Below are 27,668 nucleotides of genomic sequence, written 5' to 3'. Positions count from 1 at the left end.
TTAGACACTTTTTAGACACATCTGTGGCTTATTCGACAAGGGGTGTGGCTTAGTGGAAAGTGTGTTTGGCTTTGCATTTAAAGGGGCTTGGTTTGTGTTCAACCCCATGTGCAAATATTGTGACGTAACTTCTAGCACTCCAAGGCTTGGTTCACACTACATAAAACACTGTCCGTTCTGTGACCCAGCTGTGTCACAGAACAGACGGTGTCTGTGAAGATCATCCCAGCCAGTACTGCAGTACCGGCCGGATGAACTTCAATTCTATTGAATTGGGATGCGGGCGTATTCGTGTGTGCCCGCATCCCAATTCACCATAGCACACAATGAAAAGTGCGGCCGGAGCCGCACTCTCCATTGTGACAACAGTCAGTGGTGTGCGGACGCTATTCAATGAGTAGCGGTCACACGACACTGACATGTCAGTTTTTCTTGCAGCCACTAGGGATCCCGGCCGGAGTGTATACTATGTGTATACACTGCGGTCGGGATTTCCTCTGTCTGTAATGCAAAGTGAAATTCTATTGTTACAATGGCCATGATTAATAGAAATTTTACATTGTACAAACGTTGTGCATCACATTTATTAAACATAATTCTCCACTGCCTGCGTGAAACCAAACTACTGAGTATATGTAGGCACCAGCACTGGACATAAGGTGGATGTTCTCAGTGGGAATCAAAAGACCAGCGGTTGCCATAACAAGTATCCACCAGCAATATCTAGTCAAAGAAGTATTTTTTCTAATGGTTCTAGATAAATTTTGTTTAATGCATTGGTCACACATTAGGATTTGGATGGATTTCCAGTAATTTTGATGGCAAAAGTAAAGGAGTATGCATTTGTGGATAAATGTGTTTTATGGAAGAGAAAAAAAAGGGGATTGAGAAAGATCCTTAGACTTCACAGGCTAAAATGTGCTGGTTTCCTAACTTAACTGGCAATAAAAAAATAATAAATCCTATATTGCTTGGGGTTGATACAAGTAGGGGGGTAATGTTATATTACCTATCCTCAGTCCCCATAGCTCCAGCAAGACCTACTTATTCAGCCAAACCAAACACCACTACAGCCAGTGATTGGTTAATTGCACAGGTCCTACTCCGAGCCTATATATATATATATATATATATATATATATATATATATATATATATATATATAGCTTTTTTTGCTTTTTTTATACTGGCCAAGAAATAAGCTTTTTTTTAAATGCCAGAATACCCTTTAACCCGTTGACGACCCTGGATGTACCCATACATTCTGGGGCAGGTAGGGGGGTTTAAAGAGAGGTCACTGCTCTGAACTGTGTGGCTCCCACCTGCTATCAGCAGCCAGGGCCTGTGGCCATTAGCGGGCGTGGGTTGATTACCGCTCCCAGCTAATTGGCTATTTAAATGTAGCTGTCAAAACTTGACAACTTACCTGGCAGTCTAGTGGTAGGATCGCCTCTCCCCCACCCCCACGATGTGATCGCAGAGGGGCTATCCCTGCTTTTGGCCCCAATGATGCTAGTCCCAAGTTAGCAATCGCTTGCTATGGGCTCCAGCAGCCCATAGTAATCGCACACTGGTCTTATTGATGAATGCTGTACATATGTACTGCATTGATCTCTATGAGAGATCAGTGCAGTTATTAAAGAATCCCCCAGGCGGACTTCAAGTTATTATTAAAAAAAAAACAAAAAAAAAAACGTAAATTTGAATAAAAAAATCCTATCCCATAATAAAAGTTAAAATCACCTCCCCCCTTCCATTTTATAAACAAAATTAAATAAATAAACATATTTGGTATTGCAGTGTGTGGAATTACCCAAAAATTTTATGAAAAGTGATCAAAAAGTTGCATATACGCAAGGAAGGTACCAAAAGGAAGTACAGATCATAGTGCAAAAAAGACACCTCACACAGCCCCATAGACCAAAAAATAAAGGCGTTATGAGGATAGTAATAAAGCAATTTTAAACACATTGTTGTTTTTTTAAAGGTTTAAATTTTTTAAAAGCAGCAAAATAAAATAAAAGTTACAGTATATAAGTTGCCTATTGCTGTAATTGTACTGACTTGGGGAACAAGGCTGAACAGGGTAAGGTCATGTGCACACATCGTAAGAGACCAGCCATCAGTGCATCAGTGCAATTCCATATCAGAACTCTTCGCTGCACACTATGGAGCGAGCGGCTGGAGCTGCTTGCTCCACAGTGTGCACTGACATGTTAGTTGTTTGCAGCACCGCTAGGGATCCCGGCCGGAGTGTAGTATTTCTAGCGGGTAATGGCACGTATATTTCGTATAAATCACGGCTGCTGTACAAAATTTTACGAAAATATACGGTGTGTGAACATAGCCTAAACATGAAACCCCCAGAAATGAAATTTTTTTTTTTTTTTTTTCAATATCACTGCGCCTCATCCACTGGTGACTCCCTTGTGATGATAGTATAGTATCCTTTTTCATACATCTTTTACATGGCTGCAGTTGTATCTTGTACACATCTGAACAATTTGAGCAGATTTCTGCACATTAACCCCCACTACAATAAACATAGGATAGCTCCCACATTAAAAATGTATTCCTGTTCAAAACTAGAGAATAGGGTGTGTTTTTTTTACAAACCTTTTAGAACAATATTCCATGTACCAATGAACTCCAGAGAATGACACTGCAACAAAATTAACCCCTAGTACCTAGTCATAAAGAATACACTTGACTTAAAACAGTGAGCTTTCTTATGAAGAGCTGTACTGCGAGACATGCTAGATTTATTTATAGACAGAGATACATTTTTTTTGGTAATGTGGAATCTGTTTAGTGGTTAATGTTTGTGTAATAGTATCAGGAAACATTTGTAACATTATAAAACCACATGTAAAAACATTCAAAACAACTACTGTTGAGATCTACCACAATCTATCAAGTCATCTAACTTGTCAGATGACCCCAAAATACTATGATACTTCTTGTCCTGAGGCTGCACTAAACAACTCCCAAAATGTTGTTTATTTGGATTATGATTAGTTTGATACAAGATGATGATGATGATGATGATGAGATAGAGCATTCCAGATTGTGAGTGACTGCAATCTCCAATCATCCAAAGCATTGAGAAGCACAGACATGTACTCTGCTGCTGGACTAGCATAATAAAAGATTAAGACATCCACCGCAGCCTCTATAAAACCCAAGGACATATATAAAGGACATGATAATTGCCCAATGAAAGCCTAGTACACATTACTGCATGTGTGGGATATATAAAAAGTCTACTTGCTTTTCCACGCTCATTATGCAGACTATTTATGGCACTAGTAAAGCAGTTGTTTCAGTAACTTTGGTTTATTATTATACAGAGCCTTATCCTGCAAGTTATGCAACTGGTGTATTAAAAGCTGTAGTTTTACATGATAACCGCTTAATGCCTGTGCAGGCAGCGCTTAAACTTTTTTACTTACCCGAAGTATAAACTGCTTGCATGTGATGGCTTTCTATTCTGGTTCACAAACAAGGATGCAGAGTGAGGCATTCACCTTGTGATGTCCATAAGCCCTAATAAGGTTTACAGATACTATTTGCCCTCGTAAGACAACCTCTTTAAAAATGCTAAGTAGACATGTTCAACAATTAGGGATGAGCGAACCTAAAAGTTCAGGTCCGAATCTCTATGTTCGGGTCCCCAGAACAGAATATGGATTTCAGTGCAGAAATCTGTGTCTGGCATTTAGTTTGGCACAACAAGCTTTAAGGCTGTGGAAATGCATTACCACAGCCTTAACCCATTGGGTGGAGGGAGAGAAATTATACTTACTGTCCTGGGCTCCGTTCTTAACCAGACTGGCACACAGCACTTGCTGTGTTCCAATTGGCTCTTTAAATCGCTGTAAAGCCTATTAGCAGCTGCAGTGGTGTCCCGTCTGCATTTTGTCCCCATTTAACCCTTTGGGTGCCAGACTGAACAGTCTGGCCTCTAGGGGGTTAAGTCAGGATGCATAGCTTTCCCACTTAACCTGCTGGGAGACAGACTGTTCTCTGCTAAGAGGGAGTGGTTAAACTTACTCTCCATGGCTCCAAGCATGCAGCATCTTTTATCTTATCCTTCATCTGTGATCAGCCAGTGATCAGCCAGTGTGATCAGCCTGTGATCAGTGGTTAAAACAAGACACCGCTGCAGCCGCTCACTGGCTGAGTAAATATTAAAGGACTCTCTGCTCAGCCTATAAGTCGCTATAGCAGTGTTCCGCCTCGGCCGCTGATTGACTGATTGAAGATGAAGGAGTTGACCTCACAAAGATAGAAGATGCTGCACATGAGGAGCACAGAAGAGTGTTAAACCACCCCCAACAAAGTACAGTCTGGGCCCCAGGGGGTTAAGTGGGGATGCTGTGCATGTTAACTTAACCTCCTGGAAGCTAAACTGTAATTTTTTGGGCCAAAAATTTAGGTCCCCCTTGATTTCAATGGGCTCCGGATTTGGGTCTGGGTTCAGTCTAGGTACCCGAATCAGATTTTTTTTTTACCGGTTCAGCCAGTACTGAAGCGTTAGTGTGGTTCTTATATAACGTAGTCATTTCCTGCTATTACCTTTTCTGGCTGCATCTACAGTATCTTTTTCAGAACATTCTGCCCCCCCCCGTCAGAAGTCCAGTAGTTCATATTATTTTTGCAGCATGTCGACCCCTTTGTGTCAATACGTCATAGCTGGGCGCTGGCCAAGTGTCTGTCCCCTATTTAAGCCAGCCCACAGCTCTGCCTATGTATGTGACATAACTTCCTGGCTTCCAGCATCCAATGATTGCTATATGAGGGCAGGGATAGTGAAATACGGGGTGGGTATTTGCTATAATGGGTGTGTAGATTGGAGGACAGTGGGGCGTGCTGCACCTTGGGAGTGCTATGATGCAGAGACAGGGAGTGAATGAGATTTGAACACCTGGACGGATGCTGACCTGATCTGTATTTCCCAACCGTGAAAATGGTTGCCGGCATGTGCATGGGGCCTTACCTAATAAAAGTATCATGTCCCTGTCTTATCCTTTCCTTGAATAAGATTTCATTTTAACAATTCAGTTTTTGCAATGGAGACTTCTGAATGTGAGGGCATCTGAGCACAGTTCGGGATCTTCTATTGATGGGTGCAGATGCAAAACAGCAGTGGTCCTAAATAATTCTAAAAGATGAACTCAAGCAAAACAAATAGCATGTTTAAAATATATGAACATGTACTTGCCTTTGTCTTCTTGACCCTTTTTTTGGCAAGCCCCTAGACAGCTATTACAGCAGATGTTTTTTAAGATTTTAGCTGTGCTGTCATGTTCCTTGCTCTGTAAACTTCACATTAAGACAACTAAATGTATAATGGTGTTTGTGTGTTGTGTCCTGAGTTGCAATAATATAGTCAGCTTTATGTGAAATAAAGAAATTAGAATTTAACAAATTTATTCTTTATTTATGGACTTGGGGTGGCTTAAAATAATGGGGTCTGATTGTTCCGGCATGATAGACTATTCTATCCCTATTGCTCCTGTATACCGCACAACTCCTTCCTAGAACTCCTGTATGTTATCCCTGACACTCTGTCAGGCCACACCATCCCTAGTGCTCCTTTATGTCAAACTATTCCATGCCTAGTGCTCCTATATGTCTGACCACTCCGTCACCATCTCCCTTTGTATAAAACAGTCCTTTCCTCTCTTACATTCTACATAAGGCATAGTCTTTCCTAATTTTTTTAGATGCCATATTACTCATTTGTCAGCATTTATGTGCAATATACCAGGTAACCCTGGGATCACCCCGTGCCAAGAAATTGCTTCCTCCAATGATTTATGTGCCAGATCACTCTTCTCCTCCATCTCTTATAACACAGCACATTCCATTTCTAGCTATACGCCCCATGTCTGTTTTCTCAGCTTTTCTATGATCAGAGTACTTTTTCCCTAGGTCCCTTATATGCCAACCTATTCTTTCACCAAATCTCTTAAAAACCAGTCCATTCCTTTACCAACATTCTTATATACCACTCTATTTCTTTATCAGCTATACCAGTCAATTCCTTATCCACTTATTCTATGTACCACACCCATCCTTTTACCACTCTCACTTACTGTATGTCAAACAGCTCCTTTATCAAATATCCTATGTGCCCAACAAGTTCTAATTCCTTCTATATACCACACTGCACACTTTAAAAAGTTCACACTTCATTTATGGAGAAATCATTGATATCCATTAGGATCCCTTCAAAAAAAAGGCATGCTGATGTATACTGTGACAGAGCCCTATTTATTTCAATGGCCTGAATGTAGTCCCCTAGTGACTATATTTGATCCACTTTTCACCAATATCAGCAAATTTATTGGGACCCTGAGTTCCGGGACTATTGAGTTCCAGTAAATTACCCTATACCAATGGAAAGAGGCCCACATGTACTCACTAGGTGACTATGATTGGGCCATTGTGATCAAGAGTTTTTCTGAGAATTGTGAAATGTGAATTTGAAAAGTGAGGTAAGAGGAAACTGTGCAAGGGACCTGACCATGTTATCGTGATATACATGGTGTAGGTTAGGAGTCAATCTCCAGTGTTAAAGGGGTTATCCAGCGCTACAAAAACATGGCCACTTTCTCCCAGAGACATCACCACTTTATCTCCAGTTTGGGCGGAGTTTTGCTTCTCAGTTCTATTGAAGTGAATGGAGTTTAATTGCAAACCGCACCTGAACTGGAGACAAGAGTCGTGTTGTCTCTGAAAGAAAGTAGCCATGATTTTGAAGCACTGGATAACCCCTTTAAAATGAGTTTTATGTAGGACAGTACCTTGAACATAATAGCCTACATATATCAATCTGATGACAAAACTGTCAGAGTTTGCCATAGTAACTAATCTTCACGAGCTCTGGTAAAATAAAAGCTAAGCTGTGACTGGTTACTGTGGGAAAACCAGACAGTTTTTGTCCTCACATTAATAAATGTGGGCTGTTATTTTCAGGATACTGTTCTACATAAGACAGCTCTTGTTTTAACACTGGAGATTGACTCCAAACCTACACTGTGTACAGCTCCATAACATGTACAATTTCCTCTTACCTCACTTTCCCATTTCACAATTCTCCGAAATTATATCAAAAAGTCTTGGAAATGTTTGCAACAATTCCCCTGTATCAATAATGAGTTTTTTTCCCATGTACAAAGTTCTGTCTCACACTTTTGGCTGGCAGAATTTTTGTAAAGTTAATAGAATAAACAGTTTAAATAACTCCACAAATACATAAGTCTCTGCTCATAAATCCTGGACATGATATTTCTGGCCAGAAACTTCAAGCAACACTTAAAAAATAGATCCATGTGTGTGTTGGAATGTCGGAGGACCCAACTCCTCTTCTTACTTATAACATCACATTGTATGCAAAAGAAAACCCCAATAGTAAAATAAATCTTCTATGTTCCAATGTATTTGGTTTCATGAAGATCTTATTTTAAACTACTAGAAGGTGTTTTGGTTTATCCTTTTAATGTTTTTTAAATATCCTTAAATTCTGACATTATGTCTATGTATAGAATAGGGGACAATAAGCTGATAAGTGGAGGTTCAACTGCTAGGATAACCCCTTTAAGCTACTAGATTGGAGATACATGATAATTCATGGTCACATGACCAAAAATCTCTGCGTTTCACTGCCTATTGTGCAACCCCTTCACTCAGTAATAAAATAAAATCAGTAATCACATGTAGTCTCCGCCTCAAACATTATTAGACCTTTGTTTTATAAAAGGTGTGGATAACGCTGCCCCTTTAAGAGTAGGATATGTGATAAGATGTGATATGGTGTAAATAACCTTTAGCACGCTGTAGAAAAAATGTTCAGATGATCTATAACAGGTATAAAAAAAATCCCAACTGTATTTTGAGTCTTTAACCCGTTAGTGACTGTCTGCCCTATCTTTCCCATTCTGTAGTATACCAATATACTTTAGATTTCATTATAAAAAAAATATATTTACCTTATCCCAGAACCTGAGTTTGCTGAGTCTTTCCCAATATACATTTTCCTAAATTCTAGCAGGGTCATTACAAAGTCATCCAAGGCTTGACATCTAACCCTTTTTCTTCTTTTAAGATGTGCCAAAAACTTGCCACATGAGACATTAATTTGAGGACATCCACAAAAGGTCAGTACGAGTCTTACTTTTCAGTATTTTTACATATGTTTTCTATCCAGTTGCTCCTTATTTTGTTTAATCTTGCCAAACTTTCTCATGGTCTATTTTAGCAGATCTCATAAAACCACAGTGTTTCTTCTCATCTGTATGTTATGTTGGCGCAGCTTAATTTCAGGCTCAAAGGTATATTCCCGAGTATTCAAGGATCATGAACTGTGTTAGATCAAGCAATAAGATGTGCAGAGCACTGTCCCCTTTAAAGGGGTATTCCACTAAAGAGCTAAAAAAAAATTATATTCTCCGAAGTCCCCCTGAATATTTTGAAATGAATCCAATCTATCTAGCTGCCATCATCTCTGAGCTATACGTTTTTCTAAAAGCTGATCTATATGCAAGATGGCGTCGGCCAGGAAACTACATTTCCCAGCATGCATTGCACCTCTCCATCGCTGGCTCAATATGCTTCTCTTTTACATTGTAAACAAAATATCCATCTATCTATCATCCACAGCCACACTACGGAATTTACACAGTGCAAAACCCCACAAGATCCTTCTATGCCCCTCCTCTCACAGCACAGCTCTGTTAACTCCCTCACTGCTGGACAGCTAGCTATGTTGTGTGCTGGCGCTCTCTTAGGCTGGGTTCACACTATGTATATTTCAGGCAGTATTTGGTCCTCATGTCAGGTCCTCATAGCAACCAAAACCAGGAGTGGATTGAAAACACAGAAAGGCTCTGTTCACACAATGTTGAAATTGAGTGGATGGCCGCCATATAACAGTAAATAACGGCCATTATTTCAATACCACAGCCGTTGTTTTAAAATAACAGCAAATATTTGCCATTAAATGATGGCCATCCACTCAATTACAACATTATGTGAACAGAGCCTTTCTGTGTTTTCAATCCACTCCTGGTTTTGGTTGCTATACAGCCTCACAAATACAGCCTCAAATATACATAGTGTGAACCCAGCCTTAAACTGCAAGGCACAGGTAATTAATTAACCCTTGACAGTGTCAGACTAGCTTACCCTGGGCCACATATCTATCTACATAGATAGATCAGAAAGAGAGAGAGATTAAAAAATAAATAAAACTGTTTCCTTTTTCCTATACTGCTCTGGAGGCGGCCACTGCTACTGTTCTGTTGTTTAGAAATGAGGTGTTACAGCTTGCCTGGCAGTGGAAGAGACCAAGATCATGGGACTTTGGTCTCAGAAGGGAGGGGGAAACTGAGGAGCCGAGACCATGTGGACCAGGAAGTGAAGATTTTCTGCAGCTTCAGGGTTTAAGTCAGAATGTGCTGGAGACTAACGGTCCCATTCATGTAATAGACAAACGTACAATATACAAACAAGCTTAGGTTATGGGTGGTGATAGAACAGGGATAAATTTTATTAAGTGGAGTATCCCTTTAAGATATTCTCTCCTCTGTTATTAACACTAGCATGAACATAGTAATTAACCCCTTCACAGTCACCATACAACTATTTTTGTTACCAAATTCCAAAAATCTGCTTCCCCTGTTGGGTTTACTTGTGCAGGTTTCTCCTTTCCTATATCCCCAAAGAAAAAATGAGCATGTTGGAGGAGTTGGTGGACCTCCCTCCCCTCAGTACATCTTCCAGGTCATCACCCCTTAGGTTCATTACCCTTGTTTAGGGTCCAAGTAATCAGATTCAGCTTTTTCCCTGAAAGTGGAAGTTGTCGCCTTGCTCTCCTCAAGTTTCCTTGACCACTTTTCTACTTGGTCCATCACTTCCTGTCCTCTGAAAATACTTCACTTATCATGAGTGATTTTAACATCAACATTGACATCCGCATTGCAGACACCAGCAACCTTGCCATGCCAAGAATGCACTTTCCTCAGTGGTGCTCTAGGTGTACTCTAGGTGTGCTTTCTTCAGTGGTGTACTCTAGGTTACTGAAGATCTGTGGATGAAATCTAACATATCAGCACACTTAATCTATTATAAAAATCATTGTAACACTGCCATATGAGACTCACCAGCCAAACTCACCACTCTGCCGTACTCTATGCTCATCCCGGGGCTGCTTGTGTTTTCCGCTGTGTTCTTCCACATTCTGCTAGATTGACACCTCTAGCCATTAGGGGACGCAGGTGGCTAACTGCTCTGGATTTATAGAGTCTCCATGGGCTACTAGCCTATTTTTCTTCCTGAGAGCATTGTGGGATCTCAACAAAATATGTTGTAGTGGCTCTTATAATTTTAAAATGCACTCCCAGTGTCTGTTCCAGTGTTATGCTGCAGGTCTCACTGACTTTATTATAGAGAGGGCTCTCTCATTATTAGATAGTTACTTATATATAGACACTTGGGAGTGCTCATTTTTAAATCACTACTTTTCTTTTGTATGCCAATTTTAATAGATTTATTAAAAGTTATATTTTAATAGGGTGAGGTTACATTTAAGGGGGTATCTATGACTCACGCCTGCGGGCCTGTAGGTATTTGTTTTTTTTTGCAATTGCTACTGCCCCAACTCTGCCTCAGTGTTGGGGTATATGCACACAGAGTAATTCTGTTGGAAAACTCCCTCTCTGCCAGCACCATAGACTCCATTATATGCTTCGGTGGATTCCGCTGCCTGCCCAAAGAATTGACCCCTCCCCATAGACAACACAGGAGTACTTGGGCGTGCTGAATGCTCCTATATTTGAAGAGGACAGACGGCAGGCAGGATTTAAGTCAAGGACCTCAGTTATTGAGAGTATATGGCCACCTTTACACAGCCTTTTTTGGCTTCAAGTATTCTTCTCCTGGTTTCCAGCTTTTCTTCCTTCGTTCATGTTCAGGCAGTTTTCTTTCGCTACTTTTGCTCAGTGTGAACCTTAGAGCTTTATCCAAGTTCAGCAGGCACTGCTAATCAAATGTCGAGTGATCGGGTTCGGATGGACTCGAACCCGAGCCCGGTTCGCTCATCTCTAATTATTTCCAGTCTGACATGGTGCTCTTTGCGGCCACCTCTGTTTATGACAGGAACTGTCAAGAGCAGTAGCAAGTCCCCATAGAAACCTCTTCTGCTCTGGACAGTTCCTGCCACAGACAGAGGTGGCAGCAAAGAGCAGACTGAAGAGAATACACCACTTCCTGCAGGACATACAGCAGCTGATAAATACTGGAAGGCTTGAGATTTTTAAATAGAAGAATATTACAAATCTATATATCTGTCTGACACTAGTTGATCTTAACTCCTGGCCTGGGCTTCCATTTCTGCATTTTGTAAAACCAAGAGAGATAATCACAGTGAGGTCACCAGCAACTTGACCTCAGATTAACGCTTCCAGCATCACATAGTACAGAAACAGCCAGCCAGGGACACCGTTTACTTGATAAGTCTTGGAAGATGAGGGGGGGAGGGGTTTAGATCGGAGACAGAGATAAAAATTTATACACAGTTTTCTGTGTCTTCAGCAGAAAGCAGCAGGCTCAGAACTGAGATAAGGAGACTGAAAAGATGATAACAAGTCTGGAATTAATTGTTAGTCCCCGATGGGGCATGATTCAACATGTATTTCACTTGTTTGGAGTATCCCTTTAATAAAAGAAGATTTTACTCAGTGGTCAGTGATGTTCATAAATCTTTTTTGAAACAACCATATGTAAAATTGCTCAGCAATATTTGTTATCTTTCAATGTGGCCATTTGCTAGAAAAGTTGGGGACCTCTGTTTATATTATGGACATATAAATTATATATAATGAAGTGCATTTGTATAAAAAAAAAAAAAAAAGAAAACACTGGAGAGAATATAGAGAATATAATGTGAAATATTTGTCCTCCCTCCTTCTTGGACAAGAAATAAATGACCCAAATGAGCCTTCTGGATAGCTGCACTTTACCACAATCCACAAGGTCAAACAGGAAATAATTTACTTAGTGATTTGGCAGACAAAAAATATTTGAGAACTCCATTGCCAATTTATCCCGAACATTAACAAAAGAGAAAGGCTCAAGTCATTATCACAAAAAGGCGAATCGCAAGTCTAGAGAAGTGAAAGACAAAATATGACATTTCTACTAGCAATTTCCTTATTGAAACGGTATGATAGTATACTCTAATAGAGTAATACTGTATCTTACAACTACTAAATACAAAGTGCCAAAATTACTGAAGTATCTCATAGTTAAATGATGCCTATATCCCACATAAGCTCTCTTAGCCAGTCAGCCGTTATGCCAGTTATTGGACACTTCCTGACATACCTGTATGAATCCCTGTTCCCTATGTCTTGTACAAATCCCTATCCCTATTCATTACAGGCCCCATAATGACCTTCTTATGAATGCCTACAATTTCTCCCAGTAACATCCACATTTCAATAGGCCTGCCTTCCTTTTCAGAATTACTAACTGACTGGACGGGATTTTTATTTTTAGATCATATAATATCCTCCTAAAGATTTTATCTGTTTCTTTGATTAAATGTTTCACTGATGATTACAATTTTACAATGAATCTAGAAAACTAATACCACTACAAAGTGACATCCAATCATCATACATTAAACGTATACATGAAATATAGATTATATAGAATTTCTGAGTTCAGGATGGTACATACTCTAGAGACTGCAGCTAATAATCAACTGACTAAAGGCCATATGAACTCTTCATTTGAATTGGAATACGGGCACATTGAATTAATCCGGGACGCATTCCAATTAACCATAGCAGACAATGTAAAGTACGTCCGGAGCACTATTTTACATTGTCCGCACAGTCAACTGACATGTCAGTTTTCTGTGCGGCCGCATGGAATCCCGGCCGGAGTGTATACAGTGTGCATACACTCCAGCCGGAATTCCATAGGAAAAAAATGGGAATTTGCCTTTTCAATAAATACCGGTCAGTGTTGCAATCTGCAACAACGGCTGTTATTTATTGAAAATATACAGCATGTGAACGTGGCCTCGTACAGTATGTTTTCTGAGTATAAGTGTTTATGGCATAAATTTTAAGCAATACACAGTTGTGTGTGTAGTACAAGTCACAATATGTTAAGTTGCCTGGTTTTGCTGCCCAGGAGAGATGAGCCAGTTAACGTCCTAACCACACAGTAGTGGGGCTCCCTCTATCCAGGGGTTAACATACATATATTACACATATATTACAACTATTACTATTGTATCGAACAAAGAATTTACTGCTGGTGAGTTTTGAAATGAACTGCATGAACTGCTGGATTAACTAGAACAAAAGGTTATTGGAAATCTGCTGTTTCTCACACAGAAACAGAAAAGTCAGCAACAGAGCGAGCCATACAGCCATCACTAGAAAAATTGCATAATAAATATCTGGCTTAATGGGAGTTTTCTGTCTCTTCCACATGTTCATTAATCATGAATTGCAGCTCAGCCAGCCTTATGTGGGTTTCCTACACAATGAACTCTGCAGACTGTAGCTAGATAGTGTTAATACTTGACATACTTATATACTTATATACTTACATACGTATAGTTTTACGATCAACTTTGTCCATGTGACGTCAGATGAACAATAATATTACTGTATCCTATCTACCAAACTATAAAATATGATACAATATGACGTCCACAAAAACCTTCCAGACCGCTAAATACACTATAGGGCACAGACATCAAACTTGCACCCATGGCGTATGCAACAGAAAAATGGTAGATTGTTAACTTTTCTATGGCGTGTGCCAGCCACAACCCTCGCTTGCCTCGCATGCCAAATTTATCATGGTTTATGCCTGAAAAGAGGCATAAACCATGCAACAATATTATAATACATAATAGTTTTTGCCCATACCCAGCAACAGGTTAGGCCGGGTAATTTAGGGCGGAACTTTATTTAAGATCAAGGTATGAGTATGCCAGTTCTAATAAATCTGTTCAACATTTTGGTTTTTTTTTGACATTTTACAGCGATATAGGGTAGTGCTGCGATTTGGCTTCTTTGTTGTGCTTATGGGGTAAAATACCTCCAAACTATGTCATTAAGGCTATGATTTAATCTATAGTAGGGTCCCAGATTTCTATGTGTGGTATATTATGGCTCTTTACAAATCCCCTTTTTCTTTTCTTAGAAGCTGTATGCAGTCATAATACAACCAATGGGTTTAAATGAGGTGCGTTGCTTGTGGAAGTGCTGCAGGCTGCTTAGTGTCTCATGTTGCCCTTGCATGTGACACTTGAATGGGACAAGGCTGCATTACTTTGCACCACTGCTGCTTATAGTATGGTGAGTGCAAACGTAATGAAGCATGCTTCACTCCTATCTAATTACAGCCATCCAACTGGTGAACAGACCCGAGAAGTTGGATCTTGACTAGTCTAACATACAGTATCCTGAGAGTATGCTATGAACTTTATAAGGCTGAATAACCCCTGAATCCCCTTTAATCTTTGTGATCATTTCTTATATATACAGTCATCAGTTCCCAAACATCTCAGCGTTTGAACGCTTCAGTATTCGAACGATATTTCCCACTGAGGTTTTGTTTGGTACTCAAACATTGTTCGGTATCCGAAGAAAATCAGGGGAGATAACTGCCAGCTGAACTATTGTTTATCTGATAGTTATAGAGGTGTTTGAACACAAAGGTTACAGGAGCAGGGATTCCTGTCATAATGAGGGGAATCCCCACTCTAAACCAGTGTGTAGCCCCCAGAGGAGCACTTCACTGGGCATTTCTGGTGACCCCCAGCTCCTGCACAGTGATGTTCTCCATCTCCAGCTGACCTGCATGCTCAGTTGCAAAGGAGAAATCTGGCTGCCAAGTGAGAACATTACTGTACACAAAGTTCTGGTCACTCCCATTACACCAAAAGCATCCCCCTTCATACTACCAGCAGTCCATCAGTCTTGTGCAGGAGGAGAATGAGAGCAGCCCTGAAGCTCCTGCACAGTGAAGCCCTCTCCAGGCGGCCAGCATGTCTTCTATGCAGCTCGGCGGGGAAGTAAGTCACAGTGCAGAAGCTCTGGGGCTGCTCCCATTCCCTCCTGCCCAAGACTCTGGGGTACAGGTCCTCATATATTTCTTATCCATTGCTCCAGTCAAATACCTCCTTATTGCCGTCATGCGGGTACATGATATGAGACCCTCTTTAAAGTGATCGTTACGGTTCACAGAATAAGAAGGAGAGCGCCTCTCCAGGCGGCCGGTGGACTCAGCTGAATAGGAGACATGCAGGCTGCCTGAAGAGGGAGGTCGGCACTGTGCAGGAGCTCCGAGGCTTCTCTCATTCTCCTCTTGCACAAGACTAATGGACTGCTGTAGGTGTATTAACCTGAGCTCCATATACAATGACGTCCTCTCTCCCCTGGCGACTTGTGTTTCCCCTATGCAGCTGAGCGCGCTGGTCCCTTGGAGAGGGAGGACATCACTATGTAGGGACTCAATGTCACCAGAAATGCCTAGCGGGGAGCCCCTCTCTGGCTGCCGTCCACCGGTTTACAGCAGGAATTTCCATCATTATGACGGGAATCCCTGCTTTTTTTACAGTAAGTAGTACTAGTTCAGGGGAGGTAAGTGGTGGTGCTATTGTAAAAAAAATAAATAAATTGTTTTTTAAAAAAACAAACACATTTACATTGCTCCCTATAGGAACATGCAGCTCGGCCCTCAAACTGCTCGGTTCTGGAACAGCTTTCCAGAAACAATTGTGTTTGAAAACAAAGGTATTACTGTATTTTCAATCCATCATTTCACTGACTGTAATTTATCAATTATAGTTTATAGACTACTATATAGACATTATACACTTTGCGACTTATAAAAGGTTTGCCATGCTTCCACTTTTATCTACAGGAAAGAATATTGTAGCATTCTGTGCTGTTAATACTGCCAAGGAAAAAGGTGTTTGCTTATTTTTTTTCGCTATAAACTGATATTTTTCTTAAATAAACTGATACAAGGATGTGAATGTATTACCATGTAATGTTCTCACAAAGAGTTGTATTCCTACATTTTTATGCAGTTTTTGAAGCCAAAAAATAAAAAGTCTCAGACTTTCTTTTATATATGTCCTCCAGTTATGAACCATTCTTGTCATTGACTTCAAATACAGCATAATTGATTAATATAGGAACACACCTTAATTGTTGCAAACCAATTGATGGTTAGTTGACAAACTAAAACCAAAAACTTTTGTTAGTAATTTACTGGTTGGGGCAGTCCTCGGGTCGTAAGTTACAACCGAGATGTCGCTTTTGGCCATGAATTGTGTATATTCTTTGTTTACATTCTGAGCTGTGTCTGAACTGTTTCTTACTTCTTCTGTTCTGCTATTTGTTTTCCCTGCCCCATCCATGTCTGTTCTGCTATGTTTCATCTTGTCATGTAATGGTTAACCTGGTCTTGCCTCAGTGACTGACAGCTAGTCCCTCCAATCGCCTTCTGGACCGGGTTCTGGTCTCCTATTTAAGGTCTCTGTTTCTGTCTGTACCTTGCCAGTTATTGAGTTTTGTCTCTTGCCTGCTTCCCTTTGCCTCTGTTGTTGTTTCTTGCTACTCTGCCTCTGCCTCGTACTTTGACTATTCTTGCTTGCCGCCCACCCTCACTTTACCTTCTTACTCTTGAACATTTTTTATTAGTTTCTGATTTTGTACTTTTGCTGGCCGACCATTGTGTCCTTGATTGCCGACTATTTTTATTGTGTTTGTGCATCTTGTCTTTTGTTTCAAGTATAGTTGCCTGCTGCTGCTGCTTAGGGCAGATAGATGCAAGTAGGCAGGGACAGTGGGTGGGGCTAAGCTTAGGGTCCACTGTCCGCGTCTCTCCTGCATCTTTCTGTGATCCGATTGGTGGCACTTCATTAGAATTTCCTGTGGCTGTAGAGCTAAATAGTTGCTTCTCCGATATTTACCACAAACTCAATATCTCCAGTAAGACAGTACAAAAGTACAATAAGACCACTTTTACACAAGCATATTACAGGCACATTTGTGCACATATTATAGTGATGTGTCCTGGTCTGGCCTCCAGTTTACTGACCTGAACTCATAGCATCACAGATATCTAATGAGTTGTGAGTTTAGGTCATTAAAGTGTAGCTGTCATTTCAGGAAATGTTTGTATGTACATGGGGAGAAATACTATCTGTGGCCATAATATAAAGCTTTGGTTATCCAGGCATGATGGGAATAGTAGTCTTACAATAGTTGGAGTACAGAGGGTTCCCCATCTCTGCTCTAAGCTGTGAATCTGTGGTGAGATGTGTTACTTACAGTAGCTCCTGTCTTTTCCCTGTCTCTCTCCAGCTTCTGATCCCTCCAGCCACTCTGTCTCCTATATCACCCCTCACCTGTCCTTTCTACATAGACTTTGTTCTAAACAAGTTAAGGCTATGTTCACACAATGTAAGTTCCGTAGTAATCACGGCTGTTGTTGCAATGGCCGTGATTAGTACGGAACTTACGTTGTGCTGAAGGCTGAGGGAATCCCGGCCGGCGTGTATACACATAGTATACACTCCGGACGGGATCCCTAGCAGCGCCTCGAGAAACTGACATGTCAGCTTTCTACGGCCGCTATTCATTGCATAGCGGCCGCAGAAAACCCTGTCAGTTTACACAATGGAGCATGCGGCTACGGCCACATGCTCCATTGTGAGCAGTGGGGAATTCTGATGCTTGAGTGCACAGGTGCTACGAATTCAGCGGTGCTAAAGATCATCCAGCCGGTACTGCAGTACCGGCCGGGATGATCTTTACTGAGATTCCATTCCGTGACTCATACAAAATGTGAACATGGCCTGAAAGTTGTATTTGACAGAACTATAGTAGTATGCAAGAGCCCTACAAGTTAACCTTTACATTAAGGCTACAGTATCTATACACACTGTTTCTTTGGCCATGTTTTCAAACGCAAAATGACGCAAAATTGTATCCTTTGTAACTCAAAGAAACTTTAAAAACTGTGTGCTTTTTAAATATGAAATGTAATAGGTAAATGTCCGGTATTTTACAGTTACTTCAATTCAAATCTATAATTATCATGGACTTAAAGAGTTACTCGTACAGACATACAGTATCCAAAGTTTGGATTAGTCATTATCACAGTGTGTTGAGACCAAACTTATCTTTAGATATAGATGAGAGAAGCATGCTATAGACTTACAAAGGAGCCTGACACCTGCACTCAGACAAACTGAGTGCTGATTTAATAAGTGAAGGGCACTGCCGCATATGGTCCCATTGACTTACATTGGGATCTCATCAGAGTCATATGCGCAAAGCCAGGAGAGAATGCAGTTAGTGTACATCAAACTCATTCTAGCAAGTGGTCAGGGTCTAAGCCCTCAGGCCCCAAGTGATCAAAACTTTCTATGACAAAAAGACCCTGCCAGGTCGAAACATTGCTGTTATGTACTTGACTGTCATTGTTGGCCTTATGGCATGCATCTCCCCCTTTACTTTTGCTTTCCAAAATATGTTTTGATGCTGTTGGACTTGAATTTCAGGTTATGTCTCTATTTTAGAGTAAAAGTTACAGTGCCCATTTAAGTGCAAGGATTTTGGTATATTGGAATCAAGAGACTCATAGATGTCTTTAAAAAAATTCAAAAACATAAAAAATGTTAAAATGTCCCATGGGGCAAAAAAAAAAAAAAACACTTAAAAGTTTGAGGCATTTTTGCCTGTAAAATATTTGTTTTTAAGCTGCAAAGCAACAAAAAAATTACATGTACACATAGGGGAACATTTATTAAGTCCGGCTTTTTTTATGTCCCTCGCAGAAGTGCACTGTCTCTATATAAATCCTGTGCGCAGAGAGCCTGTCTATGCGCACAAGGTGAGACCTACACCAGCTCAGAGCTGGTGTAGGTTTCACTGTCATTTTGCTTCCGGAAAAATTATAAATGCGGCGCATGCAGAGGCCGCACCCCTCTCACCCAAGAAGCACAGATGGTGCCAATGCGAACGAAATATTCGCAAATAGACCATTTGCGAATATTTTTATGCCGATAGGGACCATCTGCACCTAAAAAAGTCTTTGTTGGTATTAGTCACCCATGTTGTACATGTTTGAGCCTGATAATGGCCTATGGCTCCATGGGATTTTGCTGTATACACTGTAGCCTATTATATTCCATACTGTCACTAAATTCATATGTAGAACTTTTTTTTTTAGTGTGTGTGACACATACTGTAAAATGCTGAGTTTAAGGAGAATACTGGATGAGACAAAAGCTTCTAGTTTCCAGCTCTCATCCCAAATTAAAGCCTTTGTAAAGCGTTAATCAAGTAGGATGTAACCAAGGAACACTTACTTCCCATTTGTTTTCAAGCCTTTAATTGGAATGAAAGGTGAACTGTCAGACTTAATTGAATTTCCTGCATTTCATCTTGTTGTATGTGTGACACTGATCGTAGTAGCAGAGCTGTTTTATAGGTGGATCTAAAATAGTATGTCATTCTAATTATAGCCCAGGGGTTTTGTAAGAGGTAATGTCATTTGTGTGTGATCTACAAGGCCAATCGCAAGGCCCTAATGTGCTAATATATAAATAGAGAGATGGTTTATTAAAGGGGAATGAGCCATTTGTAATCATTAATATTTTTTATGTTTTTCTTGTTTGTTTGTTTTTACTAAAATTGAGAAACATGTATTTTTTTGGCCTTTTTAAAGCTCAAGCTCTGATCACTTATAGGCTATGTTTACAATGTTAAAAATATGGCCTTTTTTGTGGACAGCTGACTATAAATAACGTTCATGCTTAATATTAGAGGTTGTCATTAGCAAACGACATCCGGCTTTTTGACGCCTATCCGGAAAGATGTCCATTGGGAACATTGTAATAAAGTGCAAAGACCCAGACCCTGTCAGTTTTAATTTAAATCAGGTGGCAGCTTTAACATTTTTAATTTCTATTTTTTTCTAGTACCTATCAGCTGCTGTATGTCCTGCAGGAAGTGGAGTCTGCCAACTCTGTCCATTACAGGACTGTCCAAAGCAGGAAATTCTATGGGTATTTGCTACTGCCCTGGACAGTTCATGACTTGGACAGACGGGAGCAGAGAGCACTGTGTCAGACTGAAAAGAATACACCACTTCCTGCAGGACATACAGCAGCTGATAAGTACTGGAAGAGTTGAGATTTTAAATAGAAGTAATTTACAAATCTGTATAACTTTTGACACCAGTTGATTTGAAAACATTTTTTTCCACTGAAGTATTACTTTAAAAGGTGTACACTATCCATAAGATAGGTGACAACTAGATCACAAGATCCTTTGTCTGCATGTTTTGGCCCTTCCCTCTATTTGGTGCCCAGCTATCGTCCTATTGTGTTCTATAGTCAGAAGCCCAATGAAGAGTGAATGGAGTTGGAGCCGAGTACTGCACAGCAAGTGTCTGTAATAGAAATATGCCCCTAAATATAAAACAAAACACAGAGGGGGAAGTTATCTTATCTGAAATTCCAACCATTTCTTTTCTCAATTAATTAATCCACATGCAACGTCATGCTTACTACAATGCCCCCCTGTATGCAGGCATAAATTGCAATAAATTAGGCTCATGAGAGGTCTATTGGGCTAGTGTGGTGCCGACGCTGCCAAAACCAGGCATCAACATGGGGTGTCTACACTACCCGGCGTACACTAGGCACATTCCTTGATAAATTTCCCCCCTTAGATTCTATTTTTAACACATTAGGCAAAAATTGAAGGGCAGCTCTCCAGTTATTTGTGTTTAGTCTCAACTAGAAATAGGTTTTCAGACTATGTTCCCACAATGTCTTTTTTAGGCAAAATAATGGACATTGTTTGGTAATGATGGCGCTAAATAATGATTATGATCACTAGTGACAGCTGTCATTGTAAAATAGCAGCTATTATTTTGCCTAAAAAAGACATGGTGTAAAGTAGAATTGGCCCAGTTGCCCCTGGCAACCAACCAGATTCTTCCTTTCATTTTCTAAGGAATCTGTGAGGAATAAAAAGTGGAATCTGATTGGTTGCTAGAGGCAACTAAGTCAGTTCTACTTTACACCCCTTTGATAAATGTTCCCCATTGTGTGAACATAGCCTTATACTGATTTGTTGTAATGTATCTATGGATAAAAAGTGTAACCATTACCCTCCAACCCAGACACTCTAATATGATTTTGTACTAGAAGTCCTGAAGAATAGAAGTTTATTGCTGTTGTTGTTATATTTGATAACCACTAGTTACATATAATATGAGTTTTGCCAGCTGTTTCAATAACAGTTGTTTCTCAAGCAGTGAGATCTGGAAACTAGAGACCTGCTCTATAATTAGCCTCTGAGCCCTGATAAGATTAGGTTAAAAAAATCAGCAATGCTTTATGTGTCATAGGCCAAAGCAATATAGCGACAGGTAATATTATCATCAAACCGAACGGCATGGGTGACTGTACGGCAAGAAATATTGGAAGATACAAAAGTGCAACTTGACAAATCTTTAAGTAAGCAAACAAAAAATTAAGATTTTGCATCTTTGCTCTGTTATCAAAGCAAGGTGACATTTAAATAAAGTGTTCTATTTCCCAGCTTCCGGATTTAATAGACCATTATACCGTTCACATAATAGGCATTGCATTTTAGCCTTCTGCCTTAATGAAAATGAAATTAAAGATTCATTAAAGTAAGAATTATAGTTAATATTCTAAGGTGATAGTCATTTTGTACAGTGCAGCCTTCTCTTGAGAGACATTAGAGGTTTTTCACTAATGGAAAATAATAGCACAAGGATGTCTTTTTAATACCATTAACTGCAGGACATAAATAGGCATCAGAGAAAAGCAAGTCACTGGGAGCTCAGGCCAGGGTAAGAATCATATAAATAACCACATATGACTTTCTAACTACAGAGCTGCATTCAACAATGAATATTGGTAAAACCTAATATTACTCAGCTCTGTCCAACTACAGACTCTGTACAACTACATGGATAGCGTAAATAGATGCATAATATTAAGCCACAATCAGCACTATAGGGTAGCACTGGGGGCTGGGGGGCATAGCAGGCATAAATCATGGCAAAAATTCACACCAGATCCAGAGCTGATATAGATAACTGTGCCTGGCTTGCAGCAGACTCGGGTCCGCCAGGTTTACTTAGAGGCATGTGCCTCTTGGTAAATCTGATGTGGGGCATACAGTATGAGCGAGCCTTAATGTAATACCGGCCTATGGATACACCGGTCTTGATAAAATCCCCCCAAAGATTATGGGCACCTTTAGACCGACCGTATATAGACAGGACTATATCTTTCCATCATGTTCAATTAACTGAATTTACCACAGGTGACCACAATCAAGGTGTAGAAACATCTCAAAGATGATCAAGAGAAATAAGAGGCCCCAGAGCTAAATTTCAAGTGTCATAGCATTAGGTCTAAATACTTCATAGAAAAGTAGAATTTTTCCTTTTTAATATGTTTGTAAATATTTTGAAATGTCTGTTTTCACATTCTTATTATCAGGTTTTAGGTGAAGATTTATAAGGAAAAGCTTGATATATATTTATTTTATTTTAACAGAAGGAGTTAACATAGCAAAATGTGAAAAGGGTCTGAAGACTTTCTTAATGCATTGCATATTAAAAACATAATATACTTAAAGTGTCGTTATAACTTAAAACCTAAATCAACAGTAGATGTGTTATAAAGTAAGTGTCCAATTCACATTCGTTATTTTTTTGTTGTTGTCATGGAAAACATGGCACTTCATGTGTTCTAACTAATAATAATGAATGCATATTGCCAACATGCTTTATTTCACATAGGCTATGTTCACACAACGTCAAAAAGAGAGAAAATGAGCCTGATTTTGCAATTTAAAAACGTACGTTTTTGTAGCGATTTCAAAGGCTACAATGGTAATGCATTGAAGTCAATGGGAAGACGGACGTCCAATGCACACAATGCATTTGATAACGGACGTTTTTACCACAGACGTCAGAATAATGAACAAGATCATTATTTTCGGACGTCTTTTGCAAACAGCGGACGTTTTTTATTAGTTGTTCACACACAGTTTATCTTTTGTCACCGTTCTTTCTCCGTTTTTACTATGAAATTCATTGAATTTTTCAATTTAAACACACCCAAAGGCCAATTCGTAATCCCAAACCAGAATAATGTACAAACACCAGGGCAAGGGAAGGCCAGGCTGCTAAATACCGTCACGTCATGGACATCATTTTAAACGGAGCTGAAAAAACGTTGTTTGAACATAGCCATATACTGTTGATTTACATTTGGTAAGTTATAGTGACAGTGACACTTTATGTGCATACTCGTTAATATATTAATTTTGCCTTTGTTTTCTTATTTTTCAGGTGTAAAGGAAGAGAAACAAGCCATAACACATATACACCTCAAAATGCAGAATATATCAGCACATCAGGTTGAACTTATGTGCTCCAAAGCGGGAAGGCACAGTTATATATTTATCGCTGTTCCAATAGTCTACAGCACAATATTTATCATTGGAGTTTTTGGGAACAGTCTTGTTGTCATTGTCATTTACTATTACATAAAGATGAAGACAGTGGCCAGCATTTTTTTAATGAATCTAGCTATCGCTGATTTGTGCTTTGTGATCACGTTACCATTATGGGCAGCCTACACAGCCATGCGCTATCACTGGCCTTTTGGCACCTTCTTATGCAAACTGTCTGCAGCAGCCATCACCTTTAATATGTATACATCTGTATTTTTGCTTACGTGTCTCAGCATTGACCGCTATATAGCCATTGTCCATCCAATGATATCTCGTGTCCGCCGAACAATAGTGGTTGGTAAGGTCATTTGTATTTCCATATGGATCATTGCATGTTTGGCAAGCCTCCCTACTTTTATTTATCGTACAGTGATCCCCCTCAACACGAATATAACAGTGTGCGCCTTCTTCTATTCAGCCAACTCTTCACAAGCTGTTTTGACTGGGATAAACATAACAAAGATTGTTCTTGGATTCTTTGTCCCTTTTCTGATCATCTTAACAAGCTACTCATTAATTGGCAAGACACTGAAGGCCACCTTCCATGGCCAGAGGGGCAGGACTAGGAATGATGACATCTTTAAGATGATTGTGGCCATCGTTCTGGTGTTCTTCTTCTGCTGGCTTCCACATCAGGTTTTTACCTTGTTGGATATTTTAATTCAGCAGGATGTAATAAAAAGCTGTCAATTTCAAGACATTGTAGACACAGGGATGCCTATCACTATTTGTATTGCCTACTTTAACAGTTGTCTGAACCCTTTCCTCTATGGGTTTTTTGGAAAGAATTTCAGGAAACACTTCCTGCAACTTCTTAAAAACATACCACCCAAATTTACGACACATGCAAGTCTCAACACAAAGATGAGTATGCTCTCATATCGCCCATCGGATCATCACAGCGCCTCGGTCAAAAACTCTTCACATTTGAGTGAACAGGAAGAACAACAAAACACTGGAAATACTTAGAAGGGGAATTTTTACAATTCAAGGATTAAGAGTCAGCACAATTGGCCACTGAGCCTTTGAAATGAATGTTCAGTTGTGTTGATTTAATAATGACTCCTACAAGTCCTCCTATAGGTATAACATGTATCCATTGGCCACAAAACCTCTGCTGTATAAAGAGAACGTGCAGTTTAGTGTATTCGAGTGGATAGAAAGGAAACAGTACAGTATGAACTTTCTACAAACAAGAATGAGTCAAATAAAATATAGGAGTGAATGACTGAATGAACAAACTCAAGATCATTAATAACTATACCTCATTTTCTGCAAAGAATGGTTTCATATTATAGCAATCTTATTTTTATGTAGTTCGAATTTACACAACTAGATACACACACATTATTTTATATTCATGTTTATATTGAGAGTATGTACATAAGAAGTCAGTGTCACAAATACATTGTTTTCTTTAATTCATTGTGAACTTTATATAGATTCATGTAAAGGTTTTTATGTCTTTGTATACATTTTTATCAGACAATATGTGTTTGTATGTATGATGTATATTTATTTAAAGGAGTCTGTCACCGGGTTTATGTTGACTTACCTGGGGGTATCATGAACCTGATCGCAAGGACTCACACTTTAGGTGCCATCATTTAGGCTTCTTACCTGGGATTGTGGAGCAACTACAAACTTTGTAGTGTGCAATATTCTTGAGCTGCCACTCTGGACCTCCTACTAGTCACTGACTGACAGCTTCCTGTCTATGCACAGAAATGAAAAAATCTATTACTGGCAGGTTGGTAGTGGCTGCTTATGGATATCACAGGAAACATAAACCTGACGTTAGATTCCCCTTAATGTGTTGTTGATGCTGGAAAACTCCTATGAAGAATCTTCACCCAGCTGTGTTAATGCAAGTACTGTTAAGAATTATTAATAAGGAAGCATTTCATTTTATGGATACAAAGTACAGAACTAACCACGTTGTTTATGACAGAACACTTATGTTGGTTAATGCAGTGTTGTCATCCAAGGGACAAAATTAAAGGGGTTAACCGGCAATCAACCTTTTTAACACATTTGTGCTTAAGCAGGTTGGAAAAAAAAAAACACCTATACTTACTCTTCTTGCTTCCTCACTACCATTACAGTCACCGAGCACTAGTCACTGATGCAGCAGTGTTCTTTGATAGGGAGGCCAAAGACACTGCTGTGGCTACTGATTAGCTGAGCAACCAATGGCTCGCGCTAACTCCGATACTAGAAGTGTGGTGCATTGGGACCTGGGCTCTGTGACAGCAGTGGAGGAGCAAGGAGGGTAAGTACATGTTTTTATTGTACAGTATGTGTAAAAAAAAAAAGTAAAAAACCCCTTTAAAGTTTTTTTTTGTAAACAGCACCAGTCTTTAAGTTGTATCTGGTATTGCAGTTCAGCCTCCTTTAATGACAATGATATGAGCAGCCCATTGAAAGCATGAAGCTCATTCTAGAAAACAGAGATATTTTTTCCCCAAATCCTATTTAACACATATAGTGGTTGAAAAAGTAAAATGGTTGATAGCCTAAATATGTCTTTGAATAATAAGGATTATTAAGATATGCCAAACGGGCTTCTAAAGGATCAAAATATAGCTGTCAGCACAATGACCATCAAGCTTTGATCTAAACAGCTGACCTGTTGCAAACAGACTGGTTGCTAGAAATAAACCACCTTACACCGTCAACATTTAAGCTATTGCTAGACGGTGTGTCTGCCCATGAACCACACATCTGTGCTACAGTGTAATGCAGTATTGCCTAGTGGAAATCCATGCTGATTTTTCAATTTTGCCTGGAGTTTTCCATTTTTCTTATTTGTTCAGCTTTATTAGCCTAAAAATTGAGCCCATGTATCTCTACAATTAACTTATCTGTTCTTAGAAAAAGGCTATGTTCACACATCAAGAAAATGGCAGCCCTATTTATTGCATGGCCCTTATTTAACAACAAGTAACGGTAGTTATTATACCAAAAACCTTTGTGGGTTTACGACACAAGTGCCAATGTACTCCAAAATTCTTGGCATAGTATGTTCCTAAGGTAAACCAACCAATAGGTGACATATGGATGTGAAAGATTTGTCACAGAATCATTAGCACAACATAAATGCCATGAGTAAAAACAGCATAATGGGAACAGAAATAAATGTGCTAGTTAAGATATTTTCACTTGATTTTAATCATCTTTTATTTTCGCTACACATTTAGAAACAGGTGATAATTGTAGATAATACTATTAATCTCTCTGTGCAATCAATTTTCATTATTCACATTTAGACCATGCTATACAGATTTTACATTTTGTATATTACATTTCCACGCCATCTGGCCCTAAGGTTACATAAAAAGCAGACTACTATACTACAAACTGTACAAATAAGCATCTGGTTGCAAATGAATCACACATGAATGTATTGGTCATGTTATTAAAATATTTTCATCCTGTTTTTAAGTAAAAAAAACAACATTATAGATGGGATTTTCGAATGCAGCTGTGCATATTTTCTATGTAAATTCATGTTAGAAGGGAATATGTAATCAGAAAATGGGATAGGCATACCACAAAGCTTGTATTGTTATAACTTTTTTATATTGCACTCACCTCACAGATAGCAATGGTAGTTCTGTATGCTGCATCTGCAGCTTTACTTCCGTAAAACAAAAAAAAAAATATGCCTTTTTCCGCTGTCTAGAAGGGTCAAAGAGGAGTGTCAAGAACCCTTTAGTCCTCCAGTCGGAAATGCCTCTCTTGCTTATTTTACACCACTCCCTCTGCCCTGTTCCTCTTCCCACCCTGATTGTCACATAAGAAAGGGGCAATTTTCATTCTGACTAGGCATGAGGGAGCAAAGTTTCATAATAAAGCTTCATATTAAAAATTTGTGGGAAAAAAAGATTGATCTGTTAAGCTGTATGAATTTTGTGCCAAAAACTTGCATACCTGCTGAACCAAATTTTTAAAAGCTTTGCTCATCTCTAATTCTTACCACTAAACTTCCTGCTCTGTGCGGATAATTTTCCAGCAGTTTCTCCCTTCCTTCATTACGGAGAG

At 39.5% G+C, this 27,668-nt stretch overlaps 1 protein-coding gene across 3 annotated transcripts in view; it reads left to right on the top strand.

Annotated features, from left to right (window-relative positions):
• The window catches only part of AGTR1 (angiotensin II receptor type 1), a 38,683-nt gene extending 11,793 nt beyond the window's left edge, over positions 1-26,890 (top strand). For 2 of the 3 annotated variants that reach the window (XM_069975390.1, XM_069975388.1), the window contains one exon: positions 23,461-26,890. In XM_069975390.1, the coding sequence (XP_069831491.1) occupies positions 23,505-24,593 (1,089 nt within the window). In that variant the 5' untranslated portion in view covers positions 23,461-23,504 and the 3' untranslated portion in view covers positions 24,594-26,890. Of the gene's footprint in view, positions 1-8,113; positions 8,166-23,460 lie in introns of all 3 variants that reach the window. The other variant, XM_069975389.1, reaches the window with a different exon arrangement.
• The last annotated feature ends 778 nt before the right edge of the window (positions 26,891-27,668 follow it).

This window comes from Dendropsophus ebraccatus, chromosome 6, assembly GCF_027789765.1.
Source record: "Dendropsophus ebraccatus isolate aDenEbr1 chromosome 6, aDenEbr1.pat, whole genome shotgun sequence".
NCBI classification, from domain to species: domain Eukaryota; kingdom Metazoa; phylum Chordata; class Amphibia; order Anura; family Hylidae; genus Dendropsophus; species Dendropsophus ebraccatus.
This window is presented reverse-complemented; position numbering and strand designations above follow the sequence as displayed.